The sequence below is a fragment of the Perca flavescens genome, chromosome 20, assembly GCF_004354835.1.
Source record: "Perca flavescens isolate YP-PL-M2 chromosome 20, PFLA_1.0, whole genome shotgun sequence".
NCBI lineage: Eukaryota > Metazoa > Chordata > Actinopteri > Perciformes > Percidae > Perca > Perca flavescens.
In genome coordinates, this window is record NC_041350.1 from 23,693,227 (window position 1) to 23,712,744 (window position 19,518).

The 19,518-nt window shown below is 38.1% G+C and overlaps 1 protein-coding gene across 9 annotated transcripts in view; it reads right to left on the reverse strand.

The window, feature by feature from the left end:
• The window catches only part of LOC114546382 (otoferlin), a 27,815-nt gene continuing 8,297 nt past the window's right edge, over window positions 1–19,518 (reverse strand). For 6 of the 9 annotated variants that reach the window (XM_028565120.1, XM_028565114.1, XM_028565113.1 and 3 more), the window contains exons 15-45: window positions 16,377–16,485; window positions 15,936–16,119; window positions 15,541–15,661; window positions 15,307–15,407; window positions 15,122–15,212; window positions 14,908–15,024; window positions 14,653–14,805; window positions 14,349–14,538; window positions 13,986–14,110; window positions 13,765–13,899; window positions 12,672–12,833; window positions 12,443–12,562; window positions 12,178–12,339; window positions 11,840–12,002; window positions 11,564–11,637; window positions 11,424–11,450; window positions 11,183–11,314; window positions 10,926–10,998; window positions 9,872–9,990; window positions 9,552–9,689; window positions 9,205–9,336; window positions 8,848–8,975; window positions 8,550–8,720; window positions 7,536–7,696; window positions 7,222–7,364; window positions 6,996–7,084; window positions 6,688–6,786; window positions 6,242–6,483; window positions 5,812–5,990; window positions 5,592–5,692; window positions 4,605–4,925 (exon numbers count right to left, since the gene is read on the reverse strand). In XM_028565120.1, coding sequence (XP_028420921.1) covers window positions 4,745–4,925; window positions 5,592–5,692; window positions 5,812–5,990; window positions 6,242–6,483; window positions 6,688–6,786; window positions 6,996–7,084; window positions 7,222–7,364; window positions 7,536–7,696; window positions 8,550–8,720; window positions 8,848–8,975; window positions 9,205–9,336; window positions 9,552–9,689; window positions 9,872–9,990; window positions 10,926–10,998; window positions 11,183–11,314; window positions 11,424–11,450; window positions 11,564–11,637; window positions 11,840–12,002; window positions 12,178–12,339; window positions 12,443–12,562; window positions 12,672–12,833; window positions 13,765–13,899; window positions 13,986–14,110; window positions 14,349–14,538; window positions 14,653–14,805; window positions 14,908–15,024; window positions 15,122–15,212; window positions 15,307–15,407; window positions 15,541–15,661; window positions 15,936–16,119; window positions 16,377–16,485 — 4,122 coding nt within the window. In that variant the 3' untranslated portion in view covers window positions 4,605–4,744. Of the gene's footprint in view, window positions 576–2,644; window positions 3,248–4,604; window positions 4,926–5,591; window positions 5,693–5,811; window positions 5,991–6,241; window positions 6,484–6,687; window positions 6,787–6,995; window positions 7,085–7,221; window positions 7,365–7,535; window positions 7,697–8,549; window positions 8,721–8,847; window positions 8,976–9,204; window positions 9,337–9,551; window positions 9,690–9,871; window positions 9,991–10,925; window positions 10,999–11,182; window positions 11,315–11,423; window positions 11,451–11,563; window positions 11,638–11,839; window positions 12,003–12,177; window positions 12,340–12,442; window positions 12,563–12,671; window positions 12,834–13,764; window positions 13,900–13,985; window positions 14,111–14,348; window positions 14,539–14,652; window positions 14,806–14,907; window positions 15,025–15,121; window positions 15,213–15,306; window positions 15,408–15,540; window positions 15,662–15,935; window positions 16,120–16,376; window positions 16,486–19,518 lie in introns of those variants that run through there. The other 3 variants (XM_028565121.1, XM_028565118.1, XM_028565122.1) reach the window with 3 other exon arrangements.

Genomic DNA, 19,518 nt, shown 5'->3' on the forward strand with positions numbered 1-19,518 from the left:
AATACTGCACACTGTTGACAAACTGTTAAGTTCAAAATAAATCAGCACAAAGGTGACAGTCTTACCCTGCAACAGCAGCAACCACAACAACCAAAAAGAACAACATCAACAACAATAATAATAATGATGATATTTTAAGCAAGATAAAACTAACCGTCATTGTGAAATAATAACACATTTGCACCACTACATTGCAGCAATGGATTTTAGCAATTACATGTCAATATAAGAATAGGCTTGCTTTATTGCGTACCGTAGGCATTCTAATGCTTGTAATCTACAACTTTATGGTGTCTTTGGTCAAATGGCAAAAAACGTTTTCAAAAACACAAGGGCAACATACATGTGAAATAATTTCTTTGTGTGTGTGAAATAGTCAAATCCAGCAGATAGCTCAAGCTCCCAGCATTTTCTTCACCATGTAACCAGGCATGTTGTAGAGGAAAAGAGCCACGATGGCCAGCAGCAGGAGAGCACTGACAATCTTGATGGTCAGCCACCTGTACTGGTCACATATCAGGTGTTTCGCAGCCTTGAAAGGAATAAGGAACCAGAGAAGGGCGATATCTGGACGGCTGGTGGAGCAGAGACAAACAGTGTGTTAGAAATGTGACAATCTATATTCAAAAATCCATTGGTTCCAAATACACTGTATTTATCATAAGTGGTGCAGTAACAAAGTACTGATACAACCCAGGGCAGATACAAACCAGTAATGGTAGCCAGGTTGTAGTTGTAGTCAGGTAGCAACCTTATTGAGAAATTGGCAACCAATTCTTGGCCTGTTGATGCCATCAGTGGCAACCACTTTTTAACATATAAAAAATAAGGACAGCAAACAGTACAACATACACCTCAAAATAACAATTTTTTGAAAATATTTGTTGCATTTGTTATATTTATTTATTGCTTGCTGTTACAGTCCAGACAACGCTGCATGTGACAGTGCTGCACGTGTTGGTGCGTTTACACATATGCACACAGACATAGAGACAATGGTGAAGTGTGAAGTTGAATGAAGTTGTTTGACTGTAGGGTGAAAAGATCGACTAACCCGGCAACATCACAAATACATATGCAAATTGATTCAACTGACCGGGAACCAGATGAACCTGAATGGAAAACAAAAATGGAATTTGTGAAGTCTTGGGAGACAAAGTAGCCTATCTGGCATCTTTGAGCTGGACGCAAAATTATACTGCAAAGCATGTACAGCATACACCTCGGTGAGTGACACATCAAGTTGACTAGTTCAGGGTGGCACATCCTACAGAACCACAGGGGTAGACACACTGGAGCTCGGAGCAACACAAGCAGGCAGCTCAACGATATAATGAGGTGGCGGCTGCAAGAGCTGGCACACCTCATGACGGGCTCATGAACACTGCCATTCATAAGATGAATGCCGCCAACTGGGAGACACTACAAAAGAAAAATAATTTTGTTTTATGTATCTTAAATACTCAAAATATAAGGTGACTAAAAATGGCAACCATATTTACAGTTTCGGCAACCAAAGGCTGATGCCTCTTTTTAAAGTTACTGTTAAGCCCTTAACCTGATGTTATAATCACTTCCTGAAACCAGATTTGAAGAAAATAAATTCCTCCTCTTTCCTTATTGCAGTCAAGTAGTTTTTAACGAATTTGAAGTTTTTAAAAATATCTAACAGTAATATAGCTTACATTACTTTATTGATGAAATAATGTACTCCGCTAAAGTTGGAAAAGTAACCAGGGCCATAGTCTGGCATTGCCAGACCTTCCTCCACAACGCTGCAGGGAGGGTCTGGCTAGTCCACAAAGCATTCTGGGATATGGCGGGGAAAAAAGCTCTGGTTTATTGGAATTTCTTTGAACCAATCACAATCGTCATAGGCAGCGCTAAGTGCTGGACGGAGCCATGGTGCCGCTGCAAAATAGCCTCTGGAAGGAACTTGTTTTGGTGGAACGTGTATGTTCAAAAGTCGTTTTAGTCGTGCGAGAGAAAACTCAGACTGGACAGATAGTCTAGCTAGCTGTCTGGATTTACCCTGCAGAGATCTGAGGAACAGTTAACCATAGTCCTCAGAAATCCACCAGAGTTTAAAATTCCAACACAAAGAAAGCGGAAGGTAACGGACATCTGGCCGAAAAGAGGGATATCTGGCGAAATATCCGGCGGCACCGGAGCAATCCCGGATGTGGAACTTCGTGGATATCGACTACCAGGGCCATAATAGACTGTTGTAATGGTGTTGTGACTAAATGAAAACACGTTTTAGTTCTTTACCTTAGGATTCTAAAAGAGGGTCATCACTTTCAAGAGCACCATAAGCAAGGTATTGGTTGGGTGTGTTCATACTGAAATGGTTGCAATCATTTGACTTTGACAGTGATGTAACTCAGTAACTTAAGAGTTTTAGCTATTTAGTACTTTTATTTTGGAAGTTCAAACAATTAAATAAAGCTTGCTTCGACTTGATTCTATGTGCTGAAATGCATATGATAGACCAAGTCATTTGTTTAAGCTTACATTTACTGTAATTACCTTAATTTACTTATAATAATGGATGATGCAATAGCCCTCACTGTCCTTTAAGTTTCCGAATACATATACCACACAAACAAGGAAGCATTTACAAATGAGAGGACTACCAGAGTGATTGAGTGAGTGGTTCAGAGGTCATTTATGGACAAATTTGAAATATCATACATAGCTCACAAACAGGACATGACAAGACATTGTTTAAAGGAAGAAAATCTAAACTCTAATACAAGCCAACTCAAAGGTGAGCAATGGACATTGAATGAATTTATTGGGAATAAAGAAACCCCATTTTAAGAAACAAGAAAAACTGCAGTTATCACACCAACAGTAGCAATATGTTGAGATTTGTACACATTAGACTACATTAATAACCAACGATGGATGCACTCAAGATTTATTATTCGTACTGTTATCGTAATAGTGCTATTATTTTGTCAAATGGTAAATTGCAAAACGTTCACAAACAATTTAAAATATTACTGAATGCACACCCTTTGAAACAGTTATGTGCTACAGTTATCATGTGCTGGTTTGAACTCAGACCCCCATCATTTTCTTCACCATGTAACCAGGCATGCTGTAGAGGAAAAGAGCCAGCATGGCCAGCAGCAGGAGAGCACTGACAATCTTGAGGGTCAGCCCCAGGTACTGGTCACATATCAGGTTTTTCACAGCTTTGAAAGGGATGAGGAACCAGAGGAGGGCGATATCGGGACGGCTGGTGGAGCAAAAAAACATAAACAGAATTACAGAATGCCAAAGGCAGTCAACAATCTAAAATAAAAACACAGAAGAAAGTTTCTACAAAGCACTGTTATAACCTGAGGGAAGACCTACTTACCTCCACACAAGGGAAGAGATTCCTTTTGGTGTGGAAGTTAGATAAGGAGAGAACATCTGATAGCAGTGACCTGTGTTTGAGCTCTGTTATTACAGACTGTATGTAAAGGTCACTGTAGCTCCTCATTCTATATGTCCATACTGGTTATTAAGTCCACTAGTAAGTAATCACTACATTGTGACTCTGGAGGACAAAATCCAGTCCTCATATCATTCAAAATGCATTCTACTGTTCAGCTGAAGTGAATCTACCAAAGTACCAGTCTTTTTAGAACCTGAACATACTTCAACATTTAAGATCAGTTAGATCTTTCTCAGATCTTTTATTCTCATTTTCACACACTACTTGGAGGTAAGAAAATGTTTAGTTTTTTTCAACTTATTTCACAAATTCTGTCAAATTGTTTATGGTGCTGACCATGAAATGCAAATGTGAAAACCTAACCAGGACAGTGGTAAAAACTGCTCAAAGAAAGTCAACTCAAAAGTAAGAAATCCAACTCACCACAATGAAAAATTATGTTTAATTTCATATGCAGTGAACATTACTATGGCATTGGTTAAATCGATCATTTTCATGGAGCTGCAGTGTTCTTACCTTCATTATCTCTTGATCAAGTGAAATTCACTCTGAAATAACCAGGTTTAATTATCATAGATAAAGTTCTAACTTCCCCCAGTATTTGTTTATGTCTTCAATGCAAAAATCCTTTTAAGAAGCATGTACAGATAATTCTTTTCATTCTCGTATGATGTAAATATTACAGCTTGAAATATATATTCTACTTCAAATCTTTTACTTTAAATAAGCACCTTTAACTATAGAAAATTAAATGTGTTGATCAACTAAGCCGCATCAAATCTTTACTACCACTTTGCACTGAACTGAATTGGTGCATTGAAAGCTTTATATGCATATAAATATGTAATAAAATCACAAACAAGTGGCAAGGTTTTTTTTTTGTGTCACATTTTATGTGGAGACACCAACACTGACACTCAGCTCACTGATTTTCAGGTGACAAAAACTGTTAACAAGTGGTCTATTCACATTGAGTATCTTAAATGATCTACTTTTTGTCACCTGATAGCTGAGAGTCAATATAGGAATATCCAAATCAATAGAATACATCCTAATATTAAGGAGAAAATGCATTTCTAAAAGCATTCTTAAAGCATGTTGTTTTGCTATTGTTTTTATCTTGGCTCATAAAATGACACATGGTCTACTTAAATCATATCATTGGTTGCATTCAGTTTTTAAAATGCTATAATTGAAGGGAAACTGTAGATAGAAAGTAGGAAAAGAGAGAGTTAGAAGCCATCCGCTTAATGAAATTGCTGGAACCTTCTGCAGAGGTGTCTGAGCAACATCTCAAGCGCCCAGCATTTTCTTCACCATGTAACCAGGCATGTTGTAGAGGAAAAGAGCCAGCATGGCCAGCAGCAGGAGAGCACTGACAATCTTGATGGTCAGCCATTTGTACTGGTTGCAGACCAAGTTTTTTATGGCCTTGAGTGGAGTGAGGAACCACAGAAGGCTGGTGTCTGGGCGGCTAGAAGGACAAAAACACCCATGTTCAGAAAATACAGACTTTACTAAGCATTATGGACCATTATTGTTGCTCTCTTTCTAAGACAAATTTAAATGTTAATATTGCTGACATTACTGAAAATAGGACAGAGAAACAATTTACAATATTTTAAAAACATAAAGATTATACTAGGTAGAAATAAACAAAAGATATGACGAAACAGCAACTTACCATGTAAAGAAAGAAGATCCTAGGTATAAGTCCAGAACTTGGTTGAAGTAAATTCGGAAAAATGTCTTTCCTTGTTTCGGGAAATTACTCTCTAATTTTATTATGTACTTTATAATTGTTTAAAATTGTGGTTATGCTTGTTTTATGTTTGAGAATTCACATTTTTTCATTTATAACTGATTTATCTCTTTATTTATTCATGTATTTATTATTATTTTATTTTGCATCATAGTATTTATTTAGTTATATCTGGCCTTGGAGTTTAACTTTTTAAAGTTGAGCTGGACTTGCAGCAGCTGAACAAAAAGTATTCTTGCATTTGTGTGTCTGTGTGTTTATGGCGAGCGTGACATATAACCAAGCCATGGAATAAACTGAACAATGTAACTGAGAAAATTGTTTTAGAAGAGTAGTCAGTAATACAAATGTGGACAGTGGGGTGATAACAGAACATACTTGGGTTTCTCTAGTGGGTCTGGTTCATTGCGTCCTTCACCAACTGGGCTTCTCTCTGCTTCCTCTCCTGTCAGGAGGTGCAGCTCTGCTTCCACTTTTCCCTAAAAAGACAACACAATCGCTCACAATCACAAGGTGGTTTTAAGCTATTGCCCAAATCATTTAGCCAATTTTTTATTTTTAGGTGTAAAATTTTGGGTTACTTTTTACTTTGACCTACCGTGAGTTCAAACTCGTCATCTTCATTTCTGGCAACAAATGGCCACCAGCCTTTGATCCTCTTCTGTTTGAAGATGGAGACCATGGGCATCTCGGCTTCATTTGTCACCATCTCAATGGTGCACTGCTTGGCAGTCTTTGCCCCACGTGGAAAACGGTTCAGGTCAATTTCAATTGCACCTAAAAAGAGACATTATTCAACTTGGTTAAATGCGAGAAAGCTTAAGTTGCATGGAATAAACAAGGAGTAGTTAACAGACAGATCTATGTTTCATATCCAATTTGTAGGGAAAAAATGATCCAGTCTTCAAAAGTGTTATTTGGTCAACAAAGCTGTCAAGTTACCCTGTAAGCATGCAGTGTTTTTAAAGTGTGAGTTTAACAGTGATTGATGAAGCCAAAAGGTTATCATAAATGGTTGTCCATTGCACCTAAGAAGTCATCTGCAGAGAAATGGTCAGCATCCCACACTTGCAGATTAAGACGAGCTGGGATCTTGTATTCAGTCTCATCCCAGGCAAACATGGACTCCTTTTTTGAGATGACGATCTTCTCTTCGGCCATGAGGTAGTCAAAGGGGTAGACGAAGCGCCAGTTGAAGTTGCCCTCCCCAGTGATGGAGTGGTAGTGGACATCTGTGTCCTGCTTGTCCTCCTGCTGCCCTTTCAACCAGCTGTTACAGGAAAAGGTGTAGGAGAAATCTTAAACATTGTTTTTAAAAATGGGTTGTTATTTTTTCATGTCAATCTAAATCAGAAGCAAATCATTTTGTGTGCCAATGTATTGTGCTAGTTGTACTCTAAAATGTAAAGAGAGAGAAAAATTGGCAAGAGACGAAAAAATGAAAACACCAAAAACAAATAGAGCTTATAATTACCCTCGCACAAATATGTCACTCGATTTCTCGCCAGTGAAGATATCATCATCCTCCAGAACAACCTCATCTGTGTTCCAGATGATTACCCTAAGTTCAAACCTGGACACAAGCAAACATTACAAGATATATGACAAAGCACTGATCAGTATTGATTATTAAAAGTGTTCCTTGATTATACCTTATCCAAAAAAAAAAAAGCTCAAGGAGCACGCCTCTGGCTGTTGGATGTTATCAGCAGTGTTTAGCTAAAGACATATATATAGTGTATGCAAAAGCTGTAAAGTCACAGGTTTGACTAATGTACATACTTCTTTGGTTTCCTTGGTGAAATATCAAGGGCAGGGGCAGGTGCAGTCATGTCCTTAGGGAACATATCCACCCACATCTCAATTCTCCCCTGAAAGAATTGTAACAATTGAACACAAGGAAACAAGGTCGTAAAGTAGGCAAACAAAACATTACAGTATAAATTGATTTGATTAAAATGTGAAGTTGACTGCAGTAGAGCCAGCATGAGTACACTGAATGACATACTTGTTCAATCCCTGGTTTATCAGGGTGGTGCAGCGGTCTGGTTTCCACATGTTCTGGGACAAGTTTGCAGCCGACCCGTGGGATTTCCTCCCAGTGCTTCAACACGGTCAGAGCCAGATGTTCATCTGTCTGCTTCTTCAAACCTGACAAACATCATCAAATGGTGGTTTAATACTCATTTAAAACCACACTTTTTAATTTGCTTTACATTGAGGCAACTAGCTGCTGCTCCTGTGCAATTTAGAACAAGTACAGAAGTAAAATGATGAAAGGTAGGTATCACGATAAAGTGTACGAGTGAAATTTTCATATACCGTTTTCATCCTCTATCTCAGTCGGTGCCATGAAGACACGGTTCTCCACCTTCACTCGTCCTGCAGGGCCGTAGTGAGGCCCATCCAGTTTGCCGTCCTTACACAGCTTAGCCAGGATTTGTGTGGGTTTCATTGGGTCCCGCCACACATTGTAACCATGGCTACGGAAAAGAGCAAAAGCAGTTACAGTTACATGATAAATAATGGATTATATAAACTTATGGTAACATTACTAATATGTAGATCAGATCCTGAGAAATATCTCAAAGTGTCTGTGATAAGGTAAAATATTTTGGACATTTTATTACAGAACAAAATGTGTTAATGACAGATGGTGAAGATATTCAAAGGCAATGCCGCATGATGTATGCACAAGCAAACATTCTCTTATGCAAGTTGAATTCTGAGTGAAGATGTCTCTGTTCAGAGCATATTGTACACCATATATACTGGAAACTTGTGGTAGGCAATCCCAGAGTCCTTTTTCTTCTGAATATTGAGGACAGCCGGTTAAAAAAGTCCAAGATGATGAAGTGCAAGTGTATTTTGCTGCAGGAGTCAATACTTTACAAACTTGTCTAAGAAATCTCATGTTTACATTTATTTGCCAGCTTAATGCAAATGAAATCATTTTGGGCTTATCAAACATTAGGTTTAGTACTACACACTACCAATTCCAGCTGTGGAGACATTGGTAATTTCGTCTATGTAATGTCTAGTCTTTTATCTGGATCCTGTACCATGTAATAAAATCATACCTTGCTTATGAAATAGGTTAGGAAACTACATTCAAGTAAAAACATATGTGTGTTAGCCACGTAGAACACATACAACTATGAAAATATTTAAAAGTCGATTGCATGTACTATTCTGTGACTGATTAATGCATATTGATGATGATCACTGACTAATGCTACCTGAGTCATCGTGATGCTTTTCCTATTGTGTATTAAATAATAAACCACTATTTTTTCCACAATCCACCACGCGCTGCTGCAGGGAGTTGATTCTTACATGGCGTAGTTACATGCCACACCACATGTGGCTCTGTGTTTGCTGTAGAAACGGTTCTCAAGGTCAAGTTTGGTTTCTCCAATCAGATCATCTGTTCCCACCAGGTCCCAGTCATAAATGGACACCGTGAGTGTGGAATCCATTGGGAATGTGGCCTCCACGTCAAAGGATCTGATAGGGTGACAAATATAGCATTTTTCAGGTTTTCAGGCATATTTAAACATACATAATATAGTCCAAACTTAGTAAGATCATAAACGTAATGATACTTTTATCAGGATTAAAGCATTTTACTTACTTGCCAAACAAAGGGTTCAGCTGTTTTGAGATGTAGTTCTCTTTGTCTTTGATCTCTGTCTTTCCCAGTTTGATTGCAATGTATGGATCAGCTTTCCCATTAATGTCAGCTGGATGCAGATCAGTTGCCTACCAGACAAATTGGATAATTTAAGAGTGAAATTGATAATCTAAGCATCTCCTGAGATATCTACAGCAGTATCCTCAGTCAAATGCAAATCCACTATAACCAAAAAGCAACCATTTCTATTAGCACTATAATTTAAAACACTACAGCTAAATGTTATCTTACAATCCTGTATTGTATAATGACAACAATAAATCCTTGAATCTTCAAAGTGTAGAACACGTAGCCTACCCTGATAACGTAGATGCGGACAAGAATATTAATGGGATCGTTGTGAGGAATGTTCTGAAACATTCCCATGTTGGAGTCAAAGCTCATGTCTCTAGGCATGTCATCCGACACTTTGTACATGCACAGTGAGCCCTAAAGGGACACAGTCAAACAAATGAATTGTTATATTGCAAAATATATTGGCAAAAATATGTTACCTAACAGTTAATGCATTCCGTCCTGTCTGCAACTGTCTTATGTTAGCTAAACAAAATAGAAATCTATTATAAGCTCTGTTTATACAGAAAATGTATGTAACTAAATTGTAAATTATTAAATGTTTTGTTCTCTAAACATTTTCTTCTTACTTTGAATTTTCCAACAATTCTGTCCTCATCCATCATGTTTTGGTCTTCATCATCACCACCTTTTCCCCTGAACAGGTTAAAGCTGTGGAGCCAGTCTTCAAAGTTGTCAAATTCACTCTCCAGTTCCTTAGGGTACACCTTGTTTGAGAACACAAATTTATCAACATTTCGGTTTTGAATTATCTTTTTCTACTGTGGCACTTTTTCTGGATTATACTGATCCCACCATGTCATGTACAACCAACAAGTATATACTGTATACACACAACAGGTTTAATGAGAATTGCTCTTAGTTGTAGTGTAGGTGCTGAGTCAAATACCTTTAGTTCATCCAGCTTTGGCTTTTTCTTCTCGAATGGATCGATTCCCGGCTTCTCCTTTTTCTTCTTTCCTTTTCCTTTCTTGGTGCCTTTCACAGGAGAGTCATCAAGTTTGATATCTGAGTACAGGTTAGCAGTGAGGACGGAGTGACGAGGGGGAGTGGGGTGGTGGTTGGAAGAGCAGAGCACTCAAGACATGAATTCCACATGAAAGTTGCCAAAACCAGCTGTGACTGTATACAACAAACATGCCATTAGAGCTACTATTGGAAGTACACTGTTCAGAAGGGATACTTGGTGGTGTAACAGGATATTCCAGGCAAAGGCAGCTGCGTGGTCTCTGTAAAGCTCATTAAAGAGAAGCTTGACTCGTTCTCGTCATTATTATCCACAGTCAAGCCATGTCAGTAATATGCACCATGGAATGCAGTGTATACTACTATATTAGCATGCATAATATATTTTGTCATACTATAAATAGTTGATTCTGTGCAGCCTGATGGGCACAGCACAGAATCAAATATGTTTCAAATGAAGCACTAAAATAAATGCTCATCATGTCATCAAATTGCACCATCTGTGTTTCTTTTTTTGATTCACTGTAATTTTTCATTGACAACTTTCATGGCAGGCATATGGCTAATATGCATATATGGGAGAGAAAAAGTCAGACATTCATGTCAGCATCTATATGAAGGCAATCTTAGGCTACATGGTTTACTACTTCACTGTAGAAGAAAATAATCAGTTAGTGATCTTATAAAAGCTGAATATGCATGAACACAATTTGAATGGTGAAAGTGTAAGAAGTGCTTGTAGGGGGTGCATTCTGCCAGAAGGTTTAGAATCTTTAGATCATCTAAGGTTTACATCGGAGTGTATTTCTTTGTAGCTTTTGTCTGTTTTATGACCTTACTCAAAACATCACAGATTTACTACTCCAACCCATTAACCTGGTTCAAAGAGGTATGAAAGCATGGTGGATAATATAAAACTTTGAAATTGATGAGATAAACAAAACACTGGTCTTGTTTGCCGTTTCATCTGGTTTTACCTCCGCCATCTGCAATGTCCATGTCATCTTTGTCCTCTGAATCTGAAAGAGCAGCTTCTTGAGCCTTGAGAACCTGTAGCAGAAGAAGATCATTTCTCAACTGGATTTATCAAGACACCAACAAGATCCAGTTTCCCCAAGATACTTAAGTTAGGATCTGAGTTGATCAAGTTTAAAAAAGCTCAACCTTATCCAGGTCTGCAGTCAGTAAAACAAAAGAAGACTCAAAATGGCTGTGCTGTTTTCCTGTTTCTCACCTCTGTCAAAGTTTCAATGGAGGCAAAATATTTGGACCACCAGTCCAACATGCTCTCGTCAAGTTCGTCCTCTTCAATCTCATCACCCTTCTTTCTCTTCTTCTTTCTCCCCTTTCCATCCTTGTCATCATCCTGTTCAAACAAGGTGCATTAAACACGCTGTCAGTAAAGCTCTAGGGTTTCTTGCAACAACATAAAATCTTTCAATTTGAATTAGTTATGTGTAAAGCACTTTTCTTACCTCAACTTTGACCACAGTGTCAGCACACTAGGTAGAAAGCCAGATTGCATAAAGTCAGATAATGTGACTTTTGCTAGCTTTCTAGTATGCAAATGCTTTCTGTTTTAACCATGTCCTAAAATTTAAAAAAACAAACTTACAGAGTCTAGTTTGACCACAGTGTCCATCTTCTTAAAACCAGGCTCAGGTTCCATGTTGACGACAATTATTTCCTCTGAAAGATAAACGGAGAACGTGAATGTGTTTCTTTATGTATATATATTTCTATGTGTATCTATTTAATCGGAAACTGTTGTGTATTGCACTAGCAAACACATACTGTACTTTATCTTTTACGTTTTAATGACTGTATGTTGTTGTAACAATAATGAAAGAAAATGCACTATGGTTTAATGTCTCCAGGTTTTAGTTTATACCTGTAGTGGACCAGTTGTTGGCCTGCTTGTCTTTTGCCCTGTAGATGAACTTCCGCAGGGTGGTGACGGCATTGGAGCCAACCAGGGTGTAGCGGCCAAAAGCCCTGCAGTCCACCACCCGGATGTTCAGTGGCGGGTGAAGCAACTCATTCTCAGGCAAATCCTGACACACAAATTACAGAATTATTTGATTGACGAGAATAGTCTTATAGGATTTTGTTTTTGAATTCTTCTCAATTCTTCTTTTCCTAATTTGCATGGAATGTAAAAATGACTTTAACTTAATAAAAGGGGGTAAAAAAGCAAATATTAATAGAGTAATTTAAATGATAAAGTACCACTTCAAACCACTTGACAAGGGTGCTGAAGTTGGGGTTTTTCTTGTAGTTTGGGATGAGGGCTGACTGTACTCCCTTTCCGGCACATTCAATGTCCACACGAGGCCGATCCACCTGGGCCAGATTCACCCTCTTTAAGTCCCTCAAGCCCCAGAACAAAACCTGAGGGACAGGGTGGTTCAGTGATTCTGCTGCTGTTTTACTTCACTTTTCTGTTAATAAAATAACCACCCATGCCAACTTAAAGCTAAAACAAAGTCTTCACCTCGATCCTGTATTTGCTGAGCACTGGTCTGATCCCCAGCGGTACAGGCAGGATTGGGCCACGTTCCATATCTGTGGGACCGTCTATGGGAGGCAGGTCAGCTTTCCCATTGGGGCCAATCTAACACACGACACAATTAAAGTATTATAAATCATTTATTTTCAATATGATCTGACAACTTTAGTTTTGTAAACAGTACCCTCACAGTTAGATGGTTTGTGTATCTAACCTGCAACAGTTCAAAGGCTGCCAGCATTTCTCCAGCGGTGCAGTTCCCACGGTAGATCTGATAGTACTCCAGTTGAGGAGGAAAGCGTGGGGGACCGTAATGCTCGTCCGCCATCTTTACCACAGGTTTGGCAAATGTTCTGCCCATGAATTCAGCTTTACCCTGGAAGCATAATGGTAAATTAATCTTTAAAGGTTAAAACAAGAATTCTTGTTTGAATATTTGAAAGAATGGTCTTTTTAGCCTACCATAGCCAATCTGTCAGTGTTCATATTACAAAGGCTTTATTTAAAAAAAAAAAAAAAAATGCTTATGGTGTTATTATTAATTATTTGATGTGTACTATCAGCAGGAAGAAACATGGCTTGAGATGCTCATGTTTCCAGGCAGACTATATAAAAAACATTGAAGATAAAAGAAGAATGAACAAAAGCAACATACCTAAAATAACCAGTGAACTGCAAAACAGACATTATGTATTCATGTAATGTTAAAAAAGAAATCATTGAATGATTACGTTTAAAAAAATGAAATATAAAATCTCTCTTGCAGTTAGTGGTTATGAAGAGTCCAAATTATCGGTTGGTCACATACAAAAAGCACAAAATGTCACTTAAAGGAATGCAACAGGTATAAGTTAATCTATCCTTATGGACATATCTTATTCCTCTCGCATGCCTTTTAATACAATCTTCTCTGCACACATTACAATGCTTCTACAGTAAATCAAGCCATAAGAATCCACACTCTACTTATCCAATGGGTCATCCAAAACAATGGTGTAATTGTCAGGAGTAAATACAAAATTGTCAGTCAACAAACACCTTCTTTCAAATATATTTCATATCAGGCTGCTATTGACAAACACATTTATTGAGGACATATCACACAAAGGTTTAAACTCATTAAGTGGCATGTCAAGTCTTACATTTCAAGTAAAAGACAGGCAGACTCTTAAATTATTAGAATGATAAGGATGGAGCAGAATGATAAGATTGTTATCTGGTAACTTAAGCTGTGCAAAGGTAGAGTGTTTGCTCACATTAATACAAATGGAAAAAGAGAGGTGTTACTATGTCAGAAGAACCCTTACCACTGTGTCTTGATCATAGAGTTCAATGACGATAATAGGAGGGTCGTCTCTCAGTTCGATGGCCTCTCCAAACAACTCCACATTCTCAAAGACCAGCAGCTGGTCCCATGTCGGGCACAGAGTCTCAGGCAGAATCTGGAAAGAAAATAAAACATTTGATAAAGATGCAGGATCTGCTATTCAATAAATCATATCTTAGGCTGACTGCTGAGTGTGCTCACCTCAGTGACCTGGCTTTGTGTGGAGAAGAAAATTCTTGCAAAGGGATCAGACAGACCTGTGCTATCAGCAGCAAACAGGCTGCGAGCTTGGTACATGTGGACCCGCAGCTGGAAGATCTGTTTCACTGTAGACAGATTTAGACGCTCATAATTACATAAATTACATAAATTACACTTGATATGTGCCGTGCATTTACAGACATTTGTAAAAAAGTATATTAGAATTATCATAATTCTATATGTTTAAAACATGGTGGGTACCATATTTAAAATAGCATGTTGAAAAAGAAGCTGTCAGCCTTTATTTCAGTGTAAACAACATAGAAGAAATAGAAGAAATATTGAATTTGTCGATGATCTTACTCATGTAGGTGAGGCTGATGGGAGGTGAGCACGGCATGCCAGGTCCTTTGGACAACTTATTTTCCTCAAATCCATTGGGCAGGCCCTTCAGGTAGTCTTTGCGCTGTCTAGTCAGACCCAGCCACAGATAAATCTCTATCTTGGACTGGACTGTCCAGCCAGCAGGCCCAAAACCTTTCTTACCAGGGATCTTTAGTATATGAGGAAAAGGTGAAAGGGAATTTGATGCAACATTCAAAATACAAAACAGATTAGATGAACTGCCTTTTGATTGATTCTCTTACTATATTTAGTGTAAACTCACCCTCAGAAAGATTGTCTTGACTTTGCCACAGTCCTTTCCTGTCTCCTCCTCTATACTGGAATAAAGGATGTCTTTGGAGGGAACACGTGCATAAGCAATGCGCTTTCCATTACTTATCATCCATATGAAAACATCAGGAACGCTGTGTTGAGGCTGCAGTAAGAATGCTCACATTAAACATGAAATGACCACAATGACTCAAGCATGTTCAACAAGCAAAATCATTTGTAACATAATGTTCATCATCGTCCTCACTTCATCAGCCAGGAAGCGCAGCTTTGTGAGGAAGTTCTGAGCAAGCTTGATTTTATCTCTCACTGTGCTTTTCTTCACCTGTGACCTCATGGCTTTAGCTTGCTGGCCGATGTTCTCCTAAACCCAGAAACAGCCCAGCATTTAGCAAGACAGTGGAAATATAAACAATGAACAAGTAAAAGAAAAAAACTAAGATTCTTTTTAGTTGACATACCACTTCTGACATGCACAACTTCAGTCTCTCCCTGTCAAGTTTGGTTCTGCCAGACGAATTTTGGTCCTTGTTTGCCAGTGAAAGAAACTGACTGAAAGAAGTAGAACTCAGTCAGTGTCAAAGTCTATACTAATCAATTGGACTTAACCTTCAAAACTGCTAGTTTGAAGTTTGTTTTTACAGACCTACAACCCTGGCTGAGTTCCTCAAGGACGCCTCTTAGTCTGCGCTCAGGATAGGTCTTCTCTGTCTTGATGATCTCTTGCACATCATTCAGTCCATCCTCCTGTAGTAGCAATAGATGTTTAGACTCATTCAAAACCAGAAACTGTGTTCAACTGCCAAAACACAAGTAAATACTAAGTTCTAACTTTTGTAATACTAGGCTCATCTACTAATTGGTAGAGTGAATGACTTGCCAGTTTATCTGCAATGTTGTCGATAATGTTGGAATTGTACAGCCTCCTTCTCTGGTCCTGCCACCAACTCTTAATGTAGATACACGGCTTCCTCTCAAAATACGGCAGGTGGAAGTAGTTTCTGAGGATACAAATGAAACATTTCTTTAAAATAGAAATAATAAACCACCTGGTTGGTTAAACTGTGATGTTGATTGATGTGCATCTAACAGAGTGAAAAGACTCAAAGGTCTACATTTCAAAAGGCAATTACTTAATGTTCTGTAAAGTAAGTACTATTTAAGACTATTTCAATTACTTTAAAATCACAAGACAAGAAATCAGTTTTTTTGTTGTTTGTTTGTTGTGAGTTGCACTGTCACTCTACAGTATGATGGTGGCGATTTTGCTCTGACCGGTCAGTGATGACAGGTTTCATGGGAGGGGTAGTCGCCACTGAAGTCAGGTCCCCGTCATCGTCCATCTCCTCCTCACTGGAGTTGTGGATCAGCTCAGTTTCCTCTTCATCACCATCTCCTCCCCCCTTTTTCCCCTTTGTGTTTGGCCTGGCAGCTCCATCAATCTCGTTTCCATAGTAACCTGGCACACAGCAGCTATGTTAGTAGTCAGTAGTTAGTAGTCCCTTAAATATTGCTACACCTTCAAATCTTGATGATAACTCAGTCTCTTAGACTGCTTGCTTTCATATGAGATATAGCAACAACACTATAATGTTCATAACTTAAGGTAATTTCTAAAACTGCCTTATTCAACTTTCTGCTCCAAAATTACACTGAAAATGGGCTTAAGTTTCCAAGGATTCAATTTAAGACAAAAGAACAGGTAATGGAAAATACCTATGGTGACCTCAAAGTTGATGGGTTTATCACCAATCTTTCTGTCAATCATTGTGGCCTCCAGGAAAGACCCAAAGAGGAAAAATTCCTCAACCTTCCCAGTAGCAGTCTGTGAAATAGACAAACAAGTGTGAGAAAGTGTTGGTAAACTCTGTCACTTCTTCAAATGTTCTTGATTAAATTAAAGTTAGAAACTGAACATTAACACTTAAACACAGACAAACAAACAAACACATTTTTAAAGCTGTTGCACTTTGATGACATAACAAGAAACATAGTGGTTGACTTCCGGTTGAGCGGCCATGAGGTTAGCAGCATAACTTCGGAGCTCTCAGACCCTGGCAATATAACGCCGTCTTTCAGAGGCTTAAAACATTCAAAGAAATATGTGATATTACCATGGAGGCATTTTCTACTAAACCGGTTTGATTGAAGGCTGTAGTGCATTCTTCTACTTTATCCTCCACTTCTCCGTACAGTAAGAATGTGATTGTGAGAACTTCTCTTAGAATTTGGGCTCAATTCAAATGCTGTTTTGGTTTACAATCTTTCTCCATCCAAGCTCCAATAGCCACTAATCATACTTTACCTCCATCTCTTGTAGACAACTCTTTTTCAATTTGGTCCAATCAAGGCATAGTATTATTTCAGGATTTATACATTAACAACACCTTTGTGTCCTTCCAACAGCTGTCAGAGAAATTCTCACTCCCTAAATATCACTTTTTTAGATAACTACAAGTTCGTAGTTTTGCTCGCACAACCTTCCCAAACCTCCCCAATTTGCCCAACAAGTCACCTCTTGATAAGTTTTTCAAACCTAGTTGTTCATTGAAAGAGTTAATTTCAGATATTTATAATCAAATTCTCTCTCTTCATCCAAATCCACTGGATCCCATAAGAGCCTTGTGGGACGAAATTCTTAGTCATGTGCATAAAACTTCAATATGTGTGCACCATGGCCTTATTCAGTGCAAAATTCTGCACCGTACTTATTACACTAAAGAGAGGCTGGCTACGATTTACAAAGATATATCTTCAGAATGCGATAGATGTAAGCAAACCCCAGCCAATCTAATTCATATGTTATGGCTCTGCCCATCTCTGCGTAACTACTGGATGGATATTTTTAAAACTATTTCAGACACTATATTCAAACAGTTGAAGAGAGGATGAAGCCGAATGCTCTCACCACATTGTTTGGTGTCTCCTCTTCCCATCTAATAGAGATGTTATTGCCTTTGTCACCTTATTAGCAAGAAGACTAATTTTAACTAAATGGAAATTAAGAACCCCCCCCTGTCATGCACACTGGTTGGCGGTTGTCCTTTATTTCCTTCAATTAGAACAAATTAGACTTTCTACAAGGAGTTCTTCTCAAAAATGTTTTTTCTATATTTTGAGAATACTAGTTTCTCAAATATTCCTGACTAAGACTAGATTGGCCTAAACCTGGCAATATGTCCTATTTTGTACTCTGTTAGGGTGACTACCTATTGTAATGTTTCGCTGAATTTGGATGCTGTATATCTGTCTGTATTTTTGTATTTTATCCTCATTACTGACTGTGGGGGGTTGTTGTGCTTTGGTTTGCTTTGATTTGTTGTTTATTTTATTTTGTGTATGTAAGCAAAAAAAGGAAACTTGTTTTCATACATACATTTTTCAACTGCTTTTGTATTGCTGTTTTGAAATAAAAAAAAAAGTGATATTGATTAGGCGTTGATGTTATGAAAGGGAGACAGAATACCACCGTTCAGGTGCTAAATTGGGATTCTGATGTGATGAAGTACCTGGGAGTAAATCTTCGAAAACATTTTGCCAAAATTATATCTGTAAATTACAATATTGTAATTTCCAATATCAAATCAGATTGGTCTCGGTGGAATATAATTCCCTTTCTGAGTTTAGCACAGAGGGTGGAAGACTTTTATATTTGCTTCACACCCTCCCATCTGAACTCTCAAATGGACAATTCCAGGATCTGGATAGAGTAAGACGCTTCAGCTATCCAAGAAAAATGGAGGTCTCTCCCTCCCAAATATAAAAAATTACTATAGAGCAGCACAGATAAAAATATATATATGCTAATAATAATAATAATAATAATATGATATATGCAATCCATCCTACACAGCAAAGTGGAAGGAAATAGAATGCAGTATATCCAGCGATATTTCTCTTCAAGCTGCGATAGGTGATACTGCCTTAATTAAACGTGTGCGGGTTTCCAATCCATGGATAATGTCATCACTCAAAACTTGGTATCAGGTGCTAAAAGATCACAGGTCCCAGGAGCCGTACCTTATGATGAGATGGATAGCTTGCGATTCAGATTTCATACCCATCAGAACAGATGCAAGATTTAAAAAACGGTCTGGTAAAATATAGTGACCTCTACAAAGATGGAGCACTAAGACATTTTCAGGATTTAAAAGTCCACAATGGCTTAACAAATCTAAACTTCTACAGGTTTTGGCAACTTAGACATTATACTGAGAAAGTGATACATTTTACACATTAGATAAGACAAATTCAGGTATTCTGAAGGTCTTCTTAATGAGTTACAAATCGGACCCAGGTCGCAGGAATATCTCAAAATTGTATAACAAGTTGAATGAGTTAAGTGGAGAGGACACAATTTATATGAAAGATAAATGGGAAAAGGAAGTCCTGGTGAGAATTTGGGTGGAAGATTTTTAAAAACAGACTTTCTTGAACAATAACATTACATGCTGGAGGTCCTGTGGGGAAAAGAAGGCAAATCATTCTCATGTGTTTTGGCAGTGCCCTTTACTTCTGTTCTACTATAAACAAATTAAAACCTTTATGGAAACGGTGTTAAAGGTAGTAATCCCACTGAAGTTTGAGACTCTGTACCTGGGTTTGAGACCAGAAACTGTTAAGGGATTTGTAAACAAGTATATGTTTTAATATTATATGTTGATAGCCAGTAAGAAAGCCATTACAAGGAAGTGGTTGACAACAGATGTACCCAAGGTTGAAGATTGGTTCAAGGTTATCTACGACATTTATGTGATGGAGAAGCTCAAATTGGGCATCCTGGGATGAATCGATATCCTCACTTAGATCAGAATTTACTTAATTTACGATGATCTTAATTTTACGTCTCCTCGCCCTA